Genomic DNA, 20200 nt, shown 5'->3' with positions numbered 1-20200 from the left:
ACCTGAGGTTACCTGAGGCATTGTAACGGCGTCCAATGAGACGTGAGTAACGCCTGAGGCATTGTAACGCTGTCCAATGAGACGTGGGTAAAGCCTGAGGCATTGTAACGCTGTCCAATGAGACGTGGGTAAAGCCTGAGGCATTGTAACGCTGTCCAATGAGACGTGGGTAAAGCCTGAGGCATTGTAACGCTGTCCAATGAGACGTGGGTAAAGCCTGAGGCATTGTAACGCTGTCCAATGAGACGTGGTTAAAGCCTGAGGCATTGTAACGCTGTCCAATGAGACGTGGTTAAAGCCTGAGGCATTGTAACGCTGTCCAATGAGACGCGGGTAAAGCCTGAGGCATTGTAACGCTGTCCAATGAGACGTGAGTAACGCTTCCATTCTAAATGTCCCGTCGGCCGACTTGGGAACGATGCAAGTTGGGAACCTAGCATGGACACTGACTAGAAGTCAGTGGGGCGAAGAGTTCTCCAGTTACGTGGACGTGCGTACACACGTGCACACACACAGACGTAGACGTGCGTACACACGTGCACACACACAGACGTAGACGTGCGTACACACGTGCACACACACAGACGTGGTGCATTTATTAAAGGATATATATTTGTTTCCCCTGGACTGGAGAGCGCAACAATTCTACTTATGTACAATTTGGAGATTCCTGGAACAAAATATGTTCAGCTGGAGGTCAGAGGTCAAACCCCATCAACCTGGAGGTCAGAGGTCAAACCCTATCAATGTGGAGGTCGGAGGTCAAACCCTATCTTGGGGTCTTTAGCACATCAAGGTTTGATTGACAGATTGTCACTGTGCTTCTTATATACATCATCAGTGTGACGTCACAATGATGTCATGAGGAGTCACTCATGACCAAATATGGAGTGCATGATGTCAGGCGTACTGGCGACGGTGGTAACCATGACAACCTGGACTCACTCAGACATGTGGAGTAACCATGGCGACCTGATGTGACCCTCGCTCACATCGAGACTCTATCTCTGCTCACACAGAAACACTGAGGAGCCATACGACCACAACGCGAACCCAACGCAGAGGGGTTCAGTGGACGTGGTCTGGAAGGTGTGCAGGTGGGTCAGAGTGTCCTCTGAGGACACGTCATAGAAGGACAGAGTCCCAGCGGGACGGTCCACATACACTCCTACTCTGTAGACCCCATTGGAGCGTCCAGAGGGACCGACAGGGAGGAGAGTCGACTTCCCATTGTGGCTGACAGTGTAACTGTCACCAACACACAGCAGACTGCATGACACGTCATCACCAGCTCCTTTCCTGCTGATTGCTCTGTCAGTCCCTGCTATAGTAACATCTCCACTGCACTCTACCTCAGAGTAGCAGCGTTCGCTCACACTCTCTGTCAGAACCTGGATAACTGAACCAGGATACTGATGACGTCGTCCCTCCACCCGTGTGACCTTCCTGTTGTCCTCAGACAGAGTGAGGTCACAGTCTGCTGTGTTTGTGTCCAGTGAGAGACGCTGGGAATCTGATGAGAAAACACACAGTAACCATTAAGTACATCATTCACTGACACACACACACACACACACACACACACACACACACACACACACACAGGGACCAACATATTTGATCTACAAGCTATGAGCTTGTAGATCTGCTATTTTTCAATAGCTAAAGTATAACATAATGCTTGAAACACCAGAATGGGTTAAAGTGGGATATTTGGTACATTGTCTTTTTCATTGGCCTGAACTATTGTCTATATTCATACATTCATGAATCCACTTGCTGACCGGCTGTCACTATTGGGCTTTCTTTTTCATCAACATCCTACGGCAGGCAAAATGCTCTAACATGTCAAACACTCCTTGGGCTAAAAACGGCCATAGACGTCATGACAAATGTGATGAGGTCAGCACATTTTGGGCAAGTGGCTATGGCTGTTTGACATGTCACATGCTACTTCATAGTTAAAATGTTCACTCTGTAATAATTTATATTCAAAGATTTGAGGCATTTTCCACGATTTTTCAAGATCTGCTATTTTTCAATAGCTAAAGTATAACATACTGCTTTAAAACACCAAAAGGGGTTCCCTCCCAGAATGGGTTAAAACATAATGGAAGTTTGACATCTTTGACATCTTTGCCTGCCATAGGATGTTAATAGGCCTCAGGCCTACCATATCTGGCCCAAATTCAAATATGTGAGTGAGAACACGTGAGTGAGTGTTTCTGTCATTCCGATCTCCAACATATTTCTATTGACTGGCTTTATCTCTCGGCCAAGGCTGTAGTTGTCTGCAACGTGTCACTAAGGAGTATGAAATCCTTGTTTGACCAACACGCACACGCCTGAAGATGCACTGTGTGCGCGCCAGACTGTGTGCTTGACAAACTACAATGTGAAAGCAAACCCAGCCAACAATGTTACAACTGCAGCCCTGAAGTCTACCAAACTATACAGTAGGTGTTAAAAAACTCTGTATAAGATGTCAATAGTGAGAGATACTCACGTCCTTGAATGAGATGAGGATTGAACCGATCTTCTCCACCATGTTTCACTCTGTAGGAAGTAGAACAACAATGCATCAATGTCTGACTGTCTAACACAACGTCTCCACTAGCTGACACTACAGTGTTTCACTCTGTAGGAAGTAGAACAACAATGCATCAATGTCTGACTGTCTAACACAACGTCTCCACTAGCTGACACTACAGTGTTTCACTCTGTAGGAAGTAGAACAACAATGCATCAATCATCACATGTCTGAAACTAGTAAAATAGTGGTGATGCCCCACAAACATTACCCACACATAGTAAAGGGTTCTGCTGTAAACCGGGCCCCACAACAGGGTCTACTCACTTGAGATTCTCCAGCCCAGCAGAGAGCAGCATCTTCATTCCCGACTCATTCACCATGTTGAGACTCAGGTCCAAGTCTCTCAGATGGAGGGAGGGATTAGAAGTTAGAGCTGAGGCCAGAACTTCACAGCATCTCTCTGACAAGAAGCAGTTCTCCAGTCTAAATGAAGAATACAACCAAATGAGAGAGAGAGAGAGAGAGAGAGAGAGAGAGAGAGAGAGAGAAAGAGAGAGAGAGAGAGCAAGAGAATGTGATTCACATTGCATGTGAATTATTGCATGTGAATCACATTCAATGTGGATCACATTCAATGTGAATCACATTCATTTCTCTGACTCTGCCTCAGTCAGGTTTATACACACACACACACACACACACACACACACACACACACACGAATCGATACAGAAAGACAACGGGCGCAAGCCTTTGATATGAGCAGCACGTGCTCTCATCGCGGCACGCACGCAAGCACACACACACACACACACACACACACACACACACACACACACACACAGAGAGAGAGACGACTTTACGATGATCCCCGTTCCAATGCGTTGTGGTGAAAGGGTAGATCGCTCAGCGTTTGGGGGCCGCGGTGCGCACCACGATACAGAAAGACAACGGGCGCGAGCCTACATTGATGTGAGCAGCATGTGCTCTCACAATTTGAGAAAAAGGTTAGTTCTCTCTCTCTCGCTGCTCGACAGAACCCAAAGTGCTAAATACTTACAGTACAGCAGCAGTAGAGAACCGAGAGAGTGGATGTAAACTGCGCAGCTTTTAGATCACACACACGCACAGAAAATAATTTGTCCCTGTGTGTGTGTGTGTGTGTTGGGAGAGACGACGAGAGAGATTGATAAAGAGCGGGGGAGACGCGCTGTGCGCTCTGATCGAGACGGTTATTTCTTTAATTAATTAGAAACAAATGGTCCGAATGTTCACTCGAAAATTCCTGCCGAAGTTAGAGTTCTAAAATAAGGGCTAGGGTACAGCCTTAACACACACACACACACACACACACACCCCCTTCTCTCTCTACTCTGCCGATGTGAACGTAAATAAAAGCCTGTCTACTGAAGGATAGTCTGTCTCAGTCCCTCATATCTCTGGACACTTTCTTCATACTGAGCAAGCACAGAAACGCTTTTGGCCCATTTTGGAATGAGGTCGATTAAAAAAAAGGCTTCTAAACATTTTTCTGAAAAACCTATGTTTCTATGTCAGTGGTGCTCAACCTTTTTCATGTCAAGGACCCCCAGAATTCTCTCTATTGGGCCACGGACCCCCATCTGAAAATATGTAGTTCCAGGGACCCCCCAGAAGCAAATATTTTAGTTAAAAATGTTCGCTCTGAAATATATATTCAATGATTTGCGCCACATTTTAACGATTTTTCAAAAAATAGCAGACCTACAAGCTCGTAGTGCGCCACTCAGTGGCGCGCTATGAGCTTGTAGATCTGCTATTATTCAATAGCTAAAGTATAACATACATTAGTCACTGTATCTTATTGCGAACGCAGTGAGCACTTACTATGAGACCTAGCAGATCATGTCTGTGCGTGCGTCTGTCTGTCTGTCCGTGTGTCTGTCCCGCTATCCAAATATGGAGTGTGTTGCATCAGCAATCACTCAGCTCCATATATGGGCACAAAAGGGGCCAGGTCCACTCAGCTCCATATATGGGCACAAAAGGGGCCAGGTACCCCAGCTCCATATATGGGCACAAAATGGGCCAGTGATTTGTTTGTTGTGGACCTGGCCCCTTTTGTGCCCATATATGGAGCCGAGCGTTCGCTTCCCGCGTTCGCGCGTCTTACTCGTCAATATTATGGTCAGTGTGAGTTACCATGATATTAACCTCATCCACACTCTTCAAATACTACCACCCTCATAACTACATTATAGTCACTTACTACGTATATAACAGAACTTTACTTAACCAAATACAAATAAAAATGTTAAATGAATCTGACCTGAGAGTCTCCAGACAACAGTTTGGGCTCTTCAGTGCAGCACAGATGAGATCCAGTCCAGAATCCTTCAAGCCGTTTCCACTCAGGTCCAGTTCTCTCAAATGGGACGGATTGGAGTTGAGAGCTGAAGCCACAACTTCAACGTGTTCCTCTCCGAGGTCACAGTCAGCAAGTCTGTAATTACAGATTAAATGTAAAATCAGAGATGATCAAAACAGACCATGTTCACTGTCAAGGAGGTTCCCTGTGGTGCTGTCTGAAATGTATGTGTGTTTGGATACTTTTCTAACTAAGCAAATAGCGGCAGTGAGTAACACATATTTAATTGAAATGTGCTCATAACTTTCCACTGTTGTCATTTGATTGTAATACAAACATTAAATAATTAAAACGATCCCAACTCGCTGCTGTTGTTCCACTCTATGGCAGTGAAGTGAAGAAATGTTCTGTCAACAGATGAACAGTCTGTACGACCGCATGCCATGGCAAAATCACCCTGATATCACTAAATATACTAAACACTAATCACACTTGAATTGGATTGCAATACTAATATATATAAATATGAAGTGAGGGTCTCTCTCTCTCTCTCTATGAATGAAGTATATAGTGATCTAACATGTTAACATCCACACTACTAACCTGGCTGTTTTGCAGTTCCTCACAGCTGGGACAAGTCTCCGTCGCCCCTCCTGTGATGTGTTGTATTTCTGCAGGTCCAACTCCTCCAGAACCTCCTCTGACATCTGCAGCATGGAGGCCAGAGCTGAACACTGGGGCACAGAGAGTTCCTTCCCTGAGCTGCTCTCTGACTCCAGGTACTGTTGGATCCCCCGACTGACTGACGGGTCGTTCATCTCCATCAGACAGTGGAAGATGTTGATACATCTGTCAGGAGAGGCATCACCATCATTCATCTCCTTCAGGTTGTCGATGACTCTCTGGATCTCCTCTGGACTGTTCTCTGTCTGACCCAGCAGGCCTCCTAACAGACTCTGGTTGGACTGCAGTGAGAGACCATGAAGGAAGCGGACAAAGAGGTCCAGTTGTCCACTCTTACTCTGCAGGGTTTTCTTCATAGCAGCCTTCAGGAAGTCAGACAGGGAACTGTCACTGTCGAAACGGCGGTCTCCCAGGAATGTTTTCAGGACCTCAATCTTCTTGTTTCTCTGTTTGGGCATTTGCCTCTTGTTCTTGTTCTTCTGAGTGAAACAGTGGGACAGGTAGACTGCAGCCAGAAACTCCTGGAAGCTCAGATGAACGAAGCAGTAGACCGTTTGGAGGAAGAACACATCGTCTTCTTTGAAGAACTTTGTGCAAAAGCCCAGGTTTTTCAAGTCCTTCACATCAAGACCGCACTCTTTCAGGTCCTCCTCATAGAAAATGATGTTGCCTTTGACCAGTTGGCGAAACGCCAGCTTGCCCAGCTTCAGAAGAACTTTCCCTGCATCCTTTATGAGCTTCCCTCTGTCTGCCTCGCCTTGTGCAGGATTCTCCCGCTGTATCTCACCCACCAGGAAGTGACAGAACAGCTCAACCAGGGTTTTGGGCAGCCTGAATGTCGCCCCCATGTTCTTCACAACGGTAGCAAGGATCCAACAGAAGACTGGGATTTCACACATGGTGAGGAGGATCTTTGATTCTTTGATCTGTGAGAGGATTGATCTGGCCTGGTTCTCATCACTGAACGTCTTCTCGAAGAACTCCTTCTTCTGGTCATCGCTGATGAACCCTCGTACTTCGGTCATCCTGTTTACAAACTCCTTAGGGATCTGATTGGCTGCTACAGGTCGCGAGGTTATCCAGATTCGAGCAGAGGGGAGGAGCTCTCCCTTGATGAGGTTTACAAGGAGATCTTCCACTGGGTAAGAGTCGTTGACATTCATGAGGCCAATTTTTGTGCTGAAATCAAACTTGAAATTATTTTCATCATAACCATCCAGAACAAACATGACTTTGAAGGGGCTGTTGCTGTAGTCTCCTGACTTCTGCACTTCAGTGAAGATAAGATTAAGAACGTCTTTCTCGATAAATCTGGTTTCCTTGATGCAGCTGTGAATTAGCTGTGCCAAAGTAAACTTCTGTCCCTTGAGCATATTTAACTGGCGGAACTTGAGCGGGAACACGAGGTGTAGGTCTTGGGGGAAACGTTTCTTGGCCCAGTCGAACATAAATTTGTGTACGAGGATCGTTTTCCCAATCCCTGCACAGCCAACGGTCAGCACTGTTCTTATGATTCGTCCAGAAAGGTCTTTGAACATCTGACCCAGTTGGATTTCCTCTCTTGCCTTCTTCATCTCCATCTGTCTGGCCTCATGATGGCTGTGGATGTCTGTTCTTTCGATGTCTACATTGTAGAGCGGAGCGAAGACGTTTTCAAACACGACCTCAGACTGTGTGCCCAAATCTACACTCAGATATGTGCTGTTCATGTTGCGTTGAAGCTGCTCTTCATAGTCAGTGATGTGACGATATCCTGGTGTTCTCTCCAACAGACCTGTAGCGAACAAAGTATTTCCATGTTACTTACACACACGTGCACACACACACAGACACGCATGTGTCAGACACACACAAACACACACACGCACACACACACACACACACACACACACACACACACACCTTACCTCTCAGTTTGGCAGCTCTGTTTCGTCTTTCCTTCTCTCGTCTTCTGTCTCGTCTTTCCTTCTCTCCTTCTGTCAAAGCTGAGATGAGAGACAGTGATTGGTCAGTGAGTTGTGAGACAGTGATTGGTCAGTGAGATGTGAGACAGTGATTGGTCAGTGAGATGTGAGACAGTGATTGGACAGTGAGATGTGAGACAGTGATTGGTCAGTGAGATGAGAGACAGTGATTGGTCAGTGAGATGTGAGACAGTGATTGGTCAGTGAGATGTGAGACAGTGATCGGTCAGTGAGATGAGACAGTGATTGGTCAGTGAGATGTAAGACAGTGATTGGTCAGTGAGATGTGAGACAGTGATTGGTCAGTGAGATGAGAGACAGTGATTGGTCAGTGAGATGTGAGACAGTGATTGCTCAGTGAGATGTGAGACAGTGATTGGTCAGTGAGGAGACACTGACTATAGGATCATTCTCGTCTTCACATAATGACACAGAGATGGATGGATTTATATCAATATAGATTGTAAATAAATCTAGTTAAAAATAAATTAAAGACTCACGAGGTTGCTTGTTCCCGTATAAAGCTGCCAGTGCTACTGCGTACATGAAGAGAGTAACAATAATCCCACGTCTTAATCCTCTGGCTGGTGGTCCTTTAGCTGAAAGACAGAAATATAAAACATAAATAGAAAAGAAAATCTCTGGACATTTTTTTTATTCCCCTGCGAATGCTTCCTAGCAAAACAGGAAGTGAACAGATCCACTTCCGGGTTGCACCATCTAGCTCCACCCCCCCTCATAGAGTTGTGGGAGGAGTTTCAAGTCAATCAGATAAACCGGAAGTAGGAATTATAGTTCCATGGAACCGTAGGGCCAGCCACCTGGTAGGGTTAAGGCTCATACATAGTCTGGATTTACGGTGGTGAGGTGACCACCGAACTACAACATGACGTCACTGAGGTGACCACCGAACTACAACATGACGTCACTGAGGTGACCACCGAACTACAACATGACGTCACTGAGCCGCGGTGAAGAGCAAACCACCGCCACCGCTCCAGCCCTTCTCTCTGTTTTTACTCACCACCGCTCAACGTTATTTCAGCTCCGGTGGTCAGCTCACCACCGGAAATCCAGACTATGAATAGGCCTTTAGTAGGAATTATAGTTCCATGGAAGGGGAAGTCCGTACGGCCAGCCACCAGGTTTGGGACCTTATGCTGCAAACTAGAGTAATGACTGTTTAACCCATTTAGAAGTCTTCTAAATCAGTAGTCCCAATACTTGATTCTGATTGGCTGGTTAACGTCACGTGACCGGTGTAAATTCCACCGATAACCCAGTCCTTCAATCACTTTATTAGCTGATTCCACATCTCTGTAGCTGAACTGGGGAAGGGGCGCGCTTGATTGCTTTACAAACCCATGCCGTGCGGGCGTGTAAGCACCGCCCGGCTCATACGGCGCTATTCTCCCATCACATAAGCTACTTGCCGAGCAAAACAAGGAAGTGAAGTTCATTAGGTTAATATTGCTATACGTTTGTAACCGTTTTAGAAAAGCAATAAGCCACTCGAGGCCCCAGCTTACCGGGTATTTTACACTGGCTGCGCGTGGGGTCTGCCTACGCCCCCAGCCATTGTAAAATACCCGGTAAGCTGAGACCTCTCGTGGCTTATTGCTTCATTCTATGTCAGTGGTTCTCAAACCTGTTCATGTCAAGGAGCCCCTGGCTGCCCAGAATGATCTGTAATATGTTGTTCCAGGGACCCCCACCCAGAAGCAAATGTTTGAGTTAAAAACGTTGGCTCTGAAAGAGTATATTCAAAGCTACAAGCTACCTACAAGCTCGTAGCACGGCTTTAAGTCCAGCTTTAAGTCCAAAAATCTGAAACAAACACACACACACACACACACACACCTCTGTAAAGCGGGTTGTCTACAGCCTCGCTCTGCTCCACACTGAACGGGTTCTTTATCGCACAGGATATTCTTCGAACTTTTCTCCCTTCCTCGTCGTCGCTGATCGTCACCGTCCGGGAGTCGGGCCCGGTCCATTCCTCATCGCTGTAGATCCTGGTCTCGTTGAGTTTGGGTGGAGTCCATTTCTCATCGTGGAACCTCCACCGATAGACGACCTCGCCCGACTCTGACTTGACGTCTCCGAATACGTTGCAGTGCAGCGTGCAGTTGCTGGAGTTGGAGTCACATGGTGTCACGATGGTCAGGTCTGGATGTGGGACTCTCTCTGTTGAGGAGACAGAATGAAGACGTGAAGAATTAATGCACCACACATCTATTATGAACACACCGGCACGCCCACATGCACATACGCACACACCCACACGCTGAGGCAACTGACTGAAGACGAGATGTTAACATGCCTCCTGCTGACCCTGAACTGACCTCATGCTTCCTTCTATGCATGAGGAGTTGAAATCTGTCGAACACAGACACCGACGCTGGTGTAAAATAAAGAAATAAAGTTATCCTTTTTTTTTTAATGGCGCAGTCATACTCCTCCTGTGTATGACTGTGCCGTCGACCTTTTCTAAAGTGTAGTTGTTTATTTGGTCTTGTTTCTAAAGTGTAGTTGTTTATTTGGTCTTGTTTCTAAAGTGTAGTTGTTTATTTGGTCTTGTTTCTAAAGTGTAGTTGTTTATTTGGTCTTGTTTCTAAAGTGTAGTTGTTTATTTGGACTTGTTTCTAAAGTGTAGTTGTTTATTTGGTCTTGTTTCTAAAGTGTAGTTGTTTATTTGGTCTTGTTTCTAAAGTGTAGTTGTTTATTTGGTCTCGTTTCTAAAGTGTAGTTGTTTATTTAGTCTTGTTTCTAAAGTGTAGTTGTTTATTTGGTCTTGTTTCTAAAGTGTAGTTGTTTATTTGGTCTTGTTTCTAAAGTGTAGTTGTTTATTTGGTCTTGTTTTCTAAAGTGTAGTTGTTTATTTGGTCTTGTTTCTAAAGTGTAGTTGTTTATTTGGTCTTGTTTCTAAAGTGTAGTTGTTTATTTGGTCAAGTTTCTAAAGTGTATTTGCTTATTTGGTCTCGTATCTAAAGTGTAGATGTTTATTTGGTCTTGTTTCTAAAGTGTAGTTGCTCAGTTGGTCTTGTTTCTCAATGTTGTATAAACCAGTGGTTCTCATTTTCATGCCATAACCCCCCAAAATGAATGTATTTGTCTGCGGACCCCCATCTGAACATATTTCCTATCAGGGACCTGAAGCCCCGTATCGCTGCGGTGCGCCAGGGGAGGAGAACAAATCATAAAGGACAGACAATAACAGATCCATGACGACGACTCATATACTTACTCATCTCTTTAAGCTGGTAAGTCTTGCCCTGAAGTCTGCCGTTGAGCTCCACAGAATACAGCCCGACGTCTTCTGCGGTCATGTTGTCGATGACCAGCCGTCCGGTGTCTGGGTCCAGTGTGGAGCGGTCTCTATACGTCCCGTAGTAGTCCCGACCATGACCCAGATCCCAGTCCGCTACCAAGTTGCGTCCGTGCATCCACAGGATGCTGGTGACGCCTTCAGGAACAGAGCCGTAGTCTGGGAACATCTCCACGCGGACATCTCCACTGCCTCGTGGTGGAAGGTACGTCACTCGGTCATCACTTGGCCCTCCAACTTTAAATTAATACACGTTGGTGTTCTTTAGTGTTTTTGATATTTCAAAACCCAGAATAACCACTTAAAAAAAAGAAAAAAGGGCCCAACACTGGTTATGAATATGAACATTAAATCTTACCAAGACGGAGCTGGATGGTACTGTAGCCCACGTGTGGCACGAGACAGCGGTAGGTCCCGACGTCCAAGAGCCTCACCCCGGTCAGCTTCAGGGAGATGTTACCGTGCTCCAGCTCCTCGTGAAACAGGAACGTCCTCCGTTTGTACAAGAGGTTCACGGAGGTAAGGGGACGTCCATCTTGGAAAACGTAAACGTTTGGTGGGTTCAGGTCAGCTCTGGTCCACAACACTGACCGTCTCTCCATGTTGAGCGGAGGGTCGACGAGACACGGAAGGATGGCCTCGCCTCCCAGTCTGGCCAGCACAGGTTGAGAGGACCCGCTGACCTGCTGGAGTCCTAAAAACACAACACAGGTTGAGAGGACCCGTTGACCTGGTGTTGTCCTAAAAACACAACCCAAATGAGATATACTTTACTGTCCCACGAGGGGAAATTTGTCTTGGGCAAAAGTGCAGTAGTACAGTATGTTTTAGAACACAGTAGCAGCAGCATTGTACAACCATTGGAGAGAATGTTCACATGGTATAGTATCACAAGATTAGAACAGTTCACATTTGTACAAAAAGTACAAAAGAGTAATTCACCAGATAAGAGATTATTCACAGCGCCTCTAGTGGCTCCAATGAAGTTCGCCCCTCTTCATAAATAGACCATCTTTGGCGTAAGCACGGGGCTGCGTCCGAATTCATTCCCTATGCCCCATACAGTGCACTACGTTGGGGTTCCGCCATTTTGTTTTAGTGTCCGAATGTGTAGTGAGATTCTTTGCACCCTATAATGTAGTGGCCTGAGGTATCCCACAATGCACCGGGAATTGAATAGGGACCATCCGATGGTCACTACAAAAACGCAGCGAAGCAAATCTACCCCATAATGCATTGCGCAAGCTCGCTCTTGAGCGCACATGCACACGTGCACATGCACAAAAAGAATATTATGACATGAGAAATGAGACTTTAAACTAGTGACTGGAAGCAGAAAGTATTCTGCTTCCAGAATACAGTCTAGGTGAAGTTGGGCCCAAATACATGGACCTCTATGGAGATATGGGTTTTTTTGGGCCCAATGACAGCGCCACAACAGGCTTCACAAAATATCTGTCTGACTGGGCCTAAATGTTGTTTTAAGAGAATACCCTTTATCTTAAACATATAGACCTAAATGTTGTTTTAAGAGAATACCCTTTATCTTAAACATATAGACTTAAATGTTGTTTTAAGAGAATAACCTTTATCTTAAACAAATGCCTGCAAACATATGTTCATTAACCTTCATTCCTTCCTTCATGCCACCATTGATTGATTGAAATATGTATTAACAGTTTGCAGAATTACAGTACATTTCAAGCACAAACTCAATACAAAGACTGTCTGTTAACTGTGAGTGGACGACGCAATTAAGCATTACACTTGTTTACAACAGGGTCCACCATGTTCAATTCATCAAAACATTTAGAGACGTACAAATAGACACTTCTATATAGTTAAAGAACAGAACAGAAATTCATCATAAAGGAAGCAAAAAGGGAAAAGAAACATATACAGTGAGGGGAAAAAGGGGAGGTGGGGGGGATTCAGATTTTACGGGGACAAGGTTCGAATTGCAGCCGTCCGTAGGGGCCCTTAGAGAGCGGTTTTGAAGGAGTCAAGGGATTCACATGTCTTACTGACTGTTGGTAGGGCGTTCCACATTCTGGTGGCATAGGAGCGAAAATAATCCCTTGACTCCTTCAAAACCGCTCTCAAAGGGCACCTATACGGACAACTGCAATTCGAAACCGGCCCCGGAAAACCTGAATAACCTGTCCTGAACTCACACACACACACACACACACACACACACACACACCTTTCCCCCTCACTGTATGTTTCCATGTTTATCAAGGAAGTGTGCGTGTGCTCGTGCATGTCGAGTGAATAGCCCCTCTCGGAACCCTACATAAAGCTTTTATGAAATTTGATGGTCGCTTTATGTAGGGTCCCTGGTCATGCTAAGATTTTCCAATGCGATTGTTGGAACGCGGATATACACAAACTCATCGTTTAGTCGATCGGCGCGGTATTACCACGCTTTTTCTTGTGTTCGTTTACGAATGTGCGAACTATAAGTACCTTACATACCTCTGATAAAATCTCCTGTGTCACGGAAGCCGTTAAGTATTTTTAATCCATGTTTGATTAAAAATGCGCTTTGATTTCTTCTTGTTTATTTACCGTTTATTGTACCGCCTCCCGATGTGCGGTTGGCTTTGCGGGCTACGTCCCTGCCTATGATCTGCTCCGTCATAGCTGTAGCACCACTAGCTAGCCAGATAGGCGGTACAATGAGGTGTCAATAAACAAGGTAGGAAGAAGCGACATTTTTAATCAATCATGGATTAAAAATACTTAACGGCTTCCGCGACACAGGAGATGTGTCGGTATGGTATGTAAGGTACTTATAGTTCGCACATTCGTAAGTCAATACATGAATAAACATGGTAAAAGCGTGCAGAAGTCCGTCTCATGGCGTGTTTACATTGTATTTGTGTGTGCGTAACTGACGGCAGCCCAGCGTGGAGCAGGACCCAATGGGTAAAGTAAACAAAGTGTTTACTACATTCGGGTTCTGCTTGCGGGGCTAGTCGAGTGAACTGAAGTCAGTTGGACATTTTCGACCAGGGGAGGCGCTAAATCTTTTCAACTTCCAATCCCAAATTGATCAAATCAATAAATTACCAGCTGCATTATTATTATCTGTGGGTCTGCTGCTGACGTTATGCCACTTTTTAGATGCGCTCCGCTGTTATGCTCAAATTAGTGACCCTAAAGAATTCTGAGGCAACATGGCTGGAGACATATAAAGTATTGCGGAAACTTGTGCCGTTTCTGAAACGCTGTGTGAGCGCCCAGTGTGTGACCTCATCTCGGAGCTACAGAATGGGGGTAGGGAAAGGGCTCATATGGGGCTAAGTTAAGACGAGCCATGGGCCAAAGTATGTCCGGGGGTCCCCAGGGGGGGTCCCACTCCCCAGAGACATGGCCAAAGCATGTAGGGGGTCCCTGGTCCAATGCTTACATCGAGTGTCTCTCTCTGACACTCGCTGTAAGCATTGGACCAGGGCTAGTAGGGGGTCCCCAGCCAAAAACGTTGAGAAGCCTATACCTGTACTAGCCTACTGGGCGGAATAATGGCAACCAGAAAGAACCGTTCTGAGTGAAACTCCTTCCTGTGCTCACTGGCCCTTAGGCTACTGACGGGGGGGGAATCCACATTTTAACCTTTTATTATCCTAGTCCTCTGGACAGCTAGTCACACATAATAGGCTGCAGCGTTATAACTTATAAATAATAGCCTATTCAAGACAAGTATACGTTGAATTGAATCCATTTGGAACGAACACGAAAACCACACCCGTTTGTTTTCCCAGTGAAAAAGTGTACGTTAGGATTTGGTTTCGTTTTCAGACGGTTAGTAAAAGTGAGTGTAAATGAGAATGAATTGTAGGCCTACCTGTCACAGGTAGGCAGGTACCGTAATAGACGCTGCTCCACAGCATCAACAACATGTAGAAATTAATCCGCGACTTTAATGCTGTTAAAACTCCGTTTACTGCGAAGAACAGCGACAGAGAGCGGACCTCTATCTTGGGAACCGTGAACTGAAGTGAACCTTCCCCCCTCTTGCCCTAGCCTACCCTCTGACCCTCAGCCTAAAGGATACCAGACGACTCGCCCCCTCGAAGTCTGTTCACAGAAGTTGTTGATATGTGGGGATTATCTGACGATCGAGGTACCATTTGAGTGGGCAAAACCTTACATGTATACTAAATAATACTAAATTGTTTATAGCCTATATTTACTTTATATACTTTTCCCTTTGTTTTCCCATTAAGTGTCCTTTACTTTTCACTTGGTGTCACTTTGGGTGTTTTGTTATTTTTATAATTAGTTTTTTGATTTATTGAACATCTTATGATGTGTAATCAACATGATATTTATACTATTATATACGAAATAATGCAACTAAAATGAAATAATCTATATGCCAATGAAATAATAACGATGTAATGACGTGATTGGATCACTAGCCACAGAGACGGTGACTGCTTAATTAAGTTTATTGTTTATTGTTTATAAGGATTAGCTTTTGCCTCAGTCTTCCTGGGGTCCGTCACAGACAAACATGTAACATTTAACAAAGGCAATACTTACAATTGTTTACAAACACTAACTCAAAATAAAACATAGTAAAAAAAGAAAAGAAATAAAAAACATAGGAGAAATAAAAAACAAAGAAAAACATAGCAAAAAAATCACTTTCAACAAATTATAATTTTTAATTATTATTTTCCCAGGGTTAAAGTATGGTTTACATAAGGTGTTCTTTTAACTTGATTTTAAAGATGAATGTTGTGACATGCAGGCATGAAGGGAGCATGAGTTAAGTCCGTTGCTCTCCCCAGGTTGGCGGAGGGTGTGTAGAGCCCAGGATCACAGTAGATGATTGTCACAGGGGTGAAAAATGGGTTACAAAATCGTGGGATAAAAAATATATAAAAAAAAGTTCTAGTCTTTTAAGTAGTTCTAAACTCGCCCCCGTAAAATCTGAATCCCCCCCCCCCACCCCTTTTACCCCTCACTGTATTATGTTTCTGGCCCGTTTTGCTATATAGAAGTGTATATACGTCTCTAAATGTTATGAATTGAACATGGTGGACCCTGTTGTAAACAAGTGTAATGCTTTATGGTGTCGTGCACTCACAGTTAACAGTCTTTGTATTGAGTTTGTGCTTGAAATGTACTGTAATTCTGCAAACTGTTAATAAATAGTTATGTTTGTTTTAAAAACTCCATTGGTTTGGTTTACATCATTAGATCACCTAATCATACCAAGATATACCGAATTCCCTCCTCGATGTTGTAAGATCATAAGAGCGCCCCTCACTTCACATGGGTGTGATTTCTTTCAGCAGATTTTTGTTGAGATTTTGTTTTAGTCTTTTTTAATAACAAACCATTTAGTCTTATTCTTAGGTAGGCCTATAGTCCTAGTCTTCTGAAAATGTTTAGTCTTAGTCTAGTCTAAGACGACTAAATCGTCAAAAAGCTTTATAGTATTTTAGTCTTTAGTCTTGTAGTAGTCAACAAAAATAACGTTTAATTGATATTGTTGTAGTTCAGATGTTTGGTCTAAATGAAGCCTCCTGAACCACGGGACAATATTATAACAATGTTTCCAACTCACTGACACCATCTGCTGGACACAACGAGAAGTGCATCCAAATACTAGCACTCTACATTTGTATGGCATTAAAATGTTCTGTTGAATTGAATATTATGATGATGGACCACAATGGGAACAACAAGCCATAGTGCTTTATTTATTTATAAATCCTCTTAACAGACCTTGTATTGAACTGGACTTTACTGTGCTTTTCTTTTCTCTACAAAGTGTTAATAAAGTATTTCGATCAATCTGATTAAATTACTGTTATTTCTCCGTTCCATTATGGTTACACTTGGTCTATAAATAGTAAATACATGTATTCTCTCTCTGTGTTCATGTCAAGGTTACTTCTATCATGTGTTCAAATATAATGTCTGTGTTTACCATGCAGAGAAACACCGCGTTTAGCCTGTAAATAAACCCAAATATAATGTCTGTGTTTACCATGCAGAGAAACACCGCGTTTAGCTTGTAAATAAACCCAAATAGTGTCTGAAAGACAGAATCAGCCTTCTAAAAACAGTGGTTCACAAGTGGGGTCCGGGGACCCCCAGGGGCCCTTGAGGCAGTTCCAGGGGGTCCCCCAGCTAAATTGACTTTTTTTACCGGGCCAGTTTTGAACTGCAGCCACCTGTAAGCGCTCTTTGAGAGCAGTTTTGAAGGAGTCTAGGGATTCACATTTCTTTAACAACTGTTGGTAGCGCCCTACCAACAGTCGTAAAGGAATGTGAATTTCCGTGGCATGGGAGAACGAACTCAACCCCTTGTTGTTTGAGCCAAATCTGGGCTGCGATGTTTAATAATAACTTAATAAGTTATTAATAATAACTATTTATATAGCACTTTTCTGGACAAAGTCACAAAGTGCTGTACAACAAATTCACAAAAAAGCAGAAAAATCGAACACAATTAAATAGATGCCGCAAATCAACAACTTACAGCCAGCTGGCCAACAGTAGAAAGCATATTTAAGGATGCAATATAAAAATAACAACAATGTAATAGATAAAAAATACCGACAGAGTTCAGTGAACAAACATTCAACGGGGCTGGGGGGGGTGCTTCTCTGAACAAGTAGGTTTACAGAAGAGATTTAAAGGATGCAACGGTATCTGCTTGTCGGATGGTTTTGGGAAGGGTGTTCGGACAGAGAAGGCTTGTTTATGCGACGGAACCTTTAAGTCTCACTTGTTTCGTCATTTCATAGTTTTACATCTTAATGTCAAACCCTGACCAATGAGCTGTGGCCAAACTGTCATGTGACAACACTATGAATAATTAACACACGACAACAGAACCACGACAGACTTTTGAACAATACGTTTATTAAATTAAAACAATTACAGTTTATCATTTAGGCACTTAGCAATGTCTCCACTGAGCCATTTACAGTAACATGTTTTATCATTTAGGCACTGAGCAATGTCTCCACTGAGCCATTTACAGTAACATGTTTTATCATTTAGGCACATGTATCCACATAGAGCCATTTACAGTAACATGTTTTATCATTTAGGCACCGAGTCATTTACAGTAACATGTTTTATCATTTAGGCACTGAGCCATTTACAGTAACATGTTTTATCATTTAGGCACAGAGCCATTTACAGTAACATGTTTTATCATTTAGGCACTGAGACATTTACAGTAACATGTTTTAGAACACCACAAAGTTGGTACGGTGACTTTAAAATAAAATACACCATACAATAAAATCCACCATTGGGCCAGCCTGTAACCGGAACATCTGTTACACAAAAATGTCATAATAAAAAAGTACAAGAATCAAATATCAGTAAAACAAAACAAAAAACACCATCATCAGTCTTGATGGAAAGTCATTCATGAAACGTAAATGTGTGGAGATCTGTTTACTCTACTGTACTCTACTGTACGGAGATCTGTTTACTCTAAACCTAACCTAACCTACTCTAATCTAACCTACTCTAACCTAACCTACTCTAATCTACTCTAACCTAACCTAACCTAACCTAACCTAACCTAACCTAACCTAACCTAACCTACTCTAATCTAACCTAACCTAACCTACCCTAATCTAACCTAATCTAACCTAACCTAACCTAACCTACTCTAATCTGTAAAGATCCCTGTGGTGATGACTGGTTCAAACACAGATGGTCTAGTTAACTAGTGTTAACTAGTGATAACTAGGAGCAGTAACCAGGCAGGCTGCATGCTACTAGATTGGTTGAGACGGTTGTGAGTTTGTTGATCTGCTGTTTTGAAACACATTTGAAGGAGATGAAGAAAAACAAAGACAAAAATCTTAAAATTCACAAATAAACCTGAGATGAGGTAGAAATCTCCATATTCATACATTAATGAGGTATAAATCTACATATTCGTACATTAATGAGGTATATATCTACATATTCATAGATTAACCTGAGATGGGTATAGATCTACATATTCATACATTAATGAGGTATATATCTACATATTCATACATTAATGAGGTATGAATCTACATATTCATACATTAATGAGGTATGAATCTACATATTCATACATTAACCTGAGATGAGGTATAGATCTACATAATTTCATACATCAATGAGGTATATATCTCCATATTCATACATTAACCTGAGATGAGGTAGAAATCTACATATTCATACATTAATGAGGTATGAATCTACATATTCATACATTAACCTGAGATGAGGTAGAAATCTTCATATTCATACATTAACCTGAGATGAGGTAGAAATCTACATATTCGTACATTAATGAGGTATAAATCTACATATTCATGAACCTGAGATCAGACATAAAGTAGCAGCAGGTGAATGCTGTGCATTCTATCAGTTAAAACTCTTTCACTGTCACCTGCTCTCTCCTTGCCAAGGTCTTTGTTTTAAAGGTGAAAATTACCCCGGGTCGTCACCAGGAGGTCAGCAAACGGCTAATGGATCCTCCCGTGATGTTTTTGGTTGTTTCTTTTGGTTACCTGAGGCATTGTAACGCTGTCCAATGAGACGCGGGTAAAGCCTGAGGCATTGTAACGCTGTCCAATGAGACGTGGGTAAAGCCTGAGGCATTGTAACGCTGTCCAATGAGACGTGGGTAAAGCCTGAGGCATTGTAACGCTGTCCAATGAGACGTGGGTAACGCCCGAGGCATTGTAACGCTGTCCAATGAGACGTGGGCAACGCTTCCATTCTAAATGTCCCGTCGGCCGACTTGGGAACGATGCAAGTTGGGAACCTAGCATGGACACCGACTAGAAGTCAGTGGGGCGAAGAGTTCTCCAGTTACGTGGACGTGCGTACACACGTGCACACACACAGACGTAGACGTGCGTACACACGTGCACACACACAGACGTAGACGTGCGTACACACGTGCACACACACAGACGTAGACGTGCGTACACACGTGCACACACACAGACGTGGTGCATTTATTAAAGGATATATATTTGTTTCCCCTGGACTGGAGCGCACAACGATTCTACTTATGTACAATTTGGAGATTCCTGGAACACAATATGTTCAGCTGGAGGTCAGGGGTCAAACCCCATCAACCTGGAGGTCAGAGGTCAAACCCTATCAATGTGGAGGTCGGAGGTCAAACCCTATCTTGGGGTCTTTAGCACATCAAGGTTTGATTGACAGATTGTCACTGTGCTTCTTATATACATCATCAGTGTGACGTCACCATGATGAGTCACTCATGACCAAATATGGAGTGCATGATGTCAGGCGTACTGGAGACGGTGGTAACCATGACAACCTGGACTCACTCAGACATGTGG

The 20200-nt window shown here is 43.7% G+C and overlaps 1 protein-coding gene across 1 annotated transcript; it reads right to left on the bottom strand.

The window, feature by feature from the left end:
* Positions 1 to 1001: 1001 nt before the first annotated feature.
* LOC308322338 (NACHT, LRR and PYD domains-containing protein 3-like) lies at positions 1002 to 20172 on the bottom strand (the record flags this gene model as incomplete). The annotated part of the gene is made up of 11 exons (XM_080773539.1): positions 1002 to 1513; positions 2507 to 2556; positions 2858 to 3016; positions 4842 to 5015; positions 5484 to 7338; positions 7472 to 7549; positions 8029 to 8127; positions 9389 to 9715; positions 10776 to 11093; positions 11215 to 11550; positions 20154 to 20172. 11 exons carry the CDS (start codon positions 20170 to 20172, stop codon positions 1002 to 1004), a joined length of 3927 nt encoding a protein of 1308 aa, XP_080629665.1.
* Positions 20173 to 20200: the final 28 nt, after the last annotated feature.

This window comes from Protomyctophum bolini (genome assembly GCF_963924005.1).
Source record: "Protomyctophum bolini genome assembly, chromosome: 10".
Lineage (NCBI taxonomy): Eukaryota > Metazoa > Chordata > Actinopteri > Myctophiformes > Myctophidae > Protomyctophum > Protomyctophum bolini.
The sequence above is the reverse complement of the archived record's forward strand: the minus strand, read 5'-3'. Positions and strand labels throughout refer to the sequence as shown.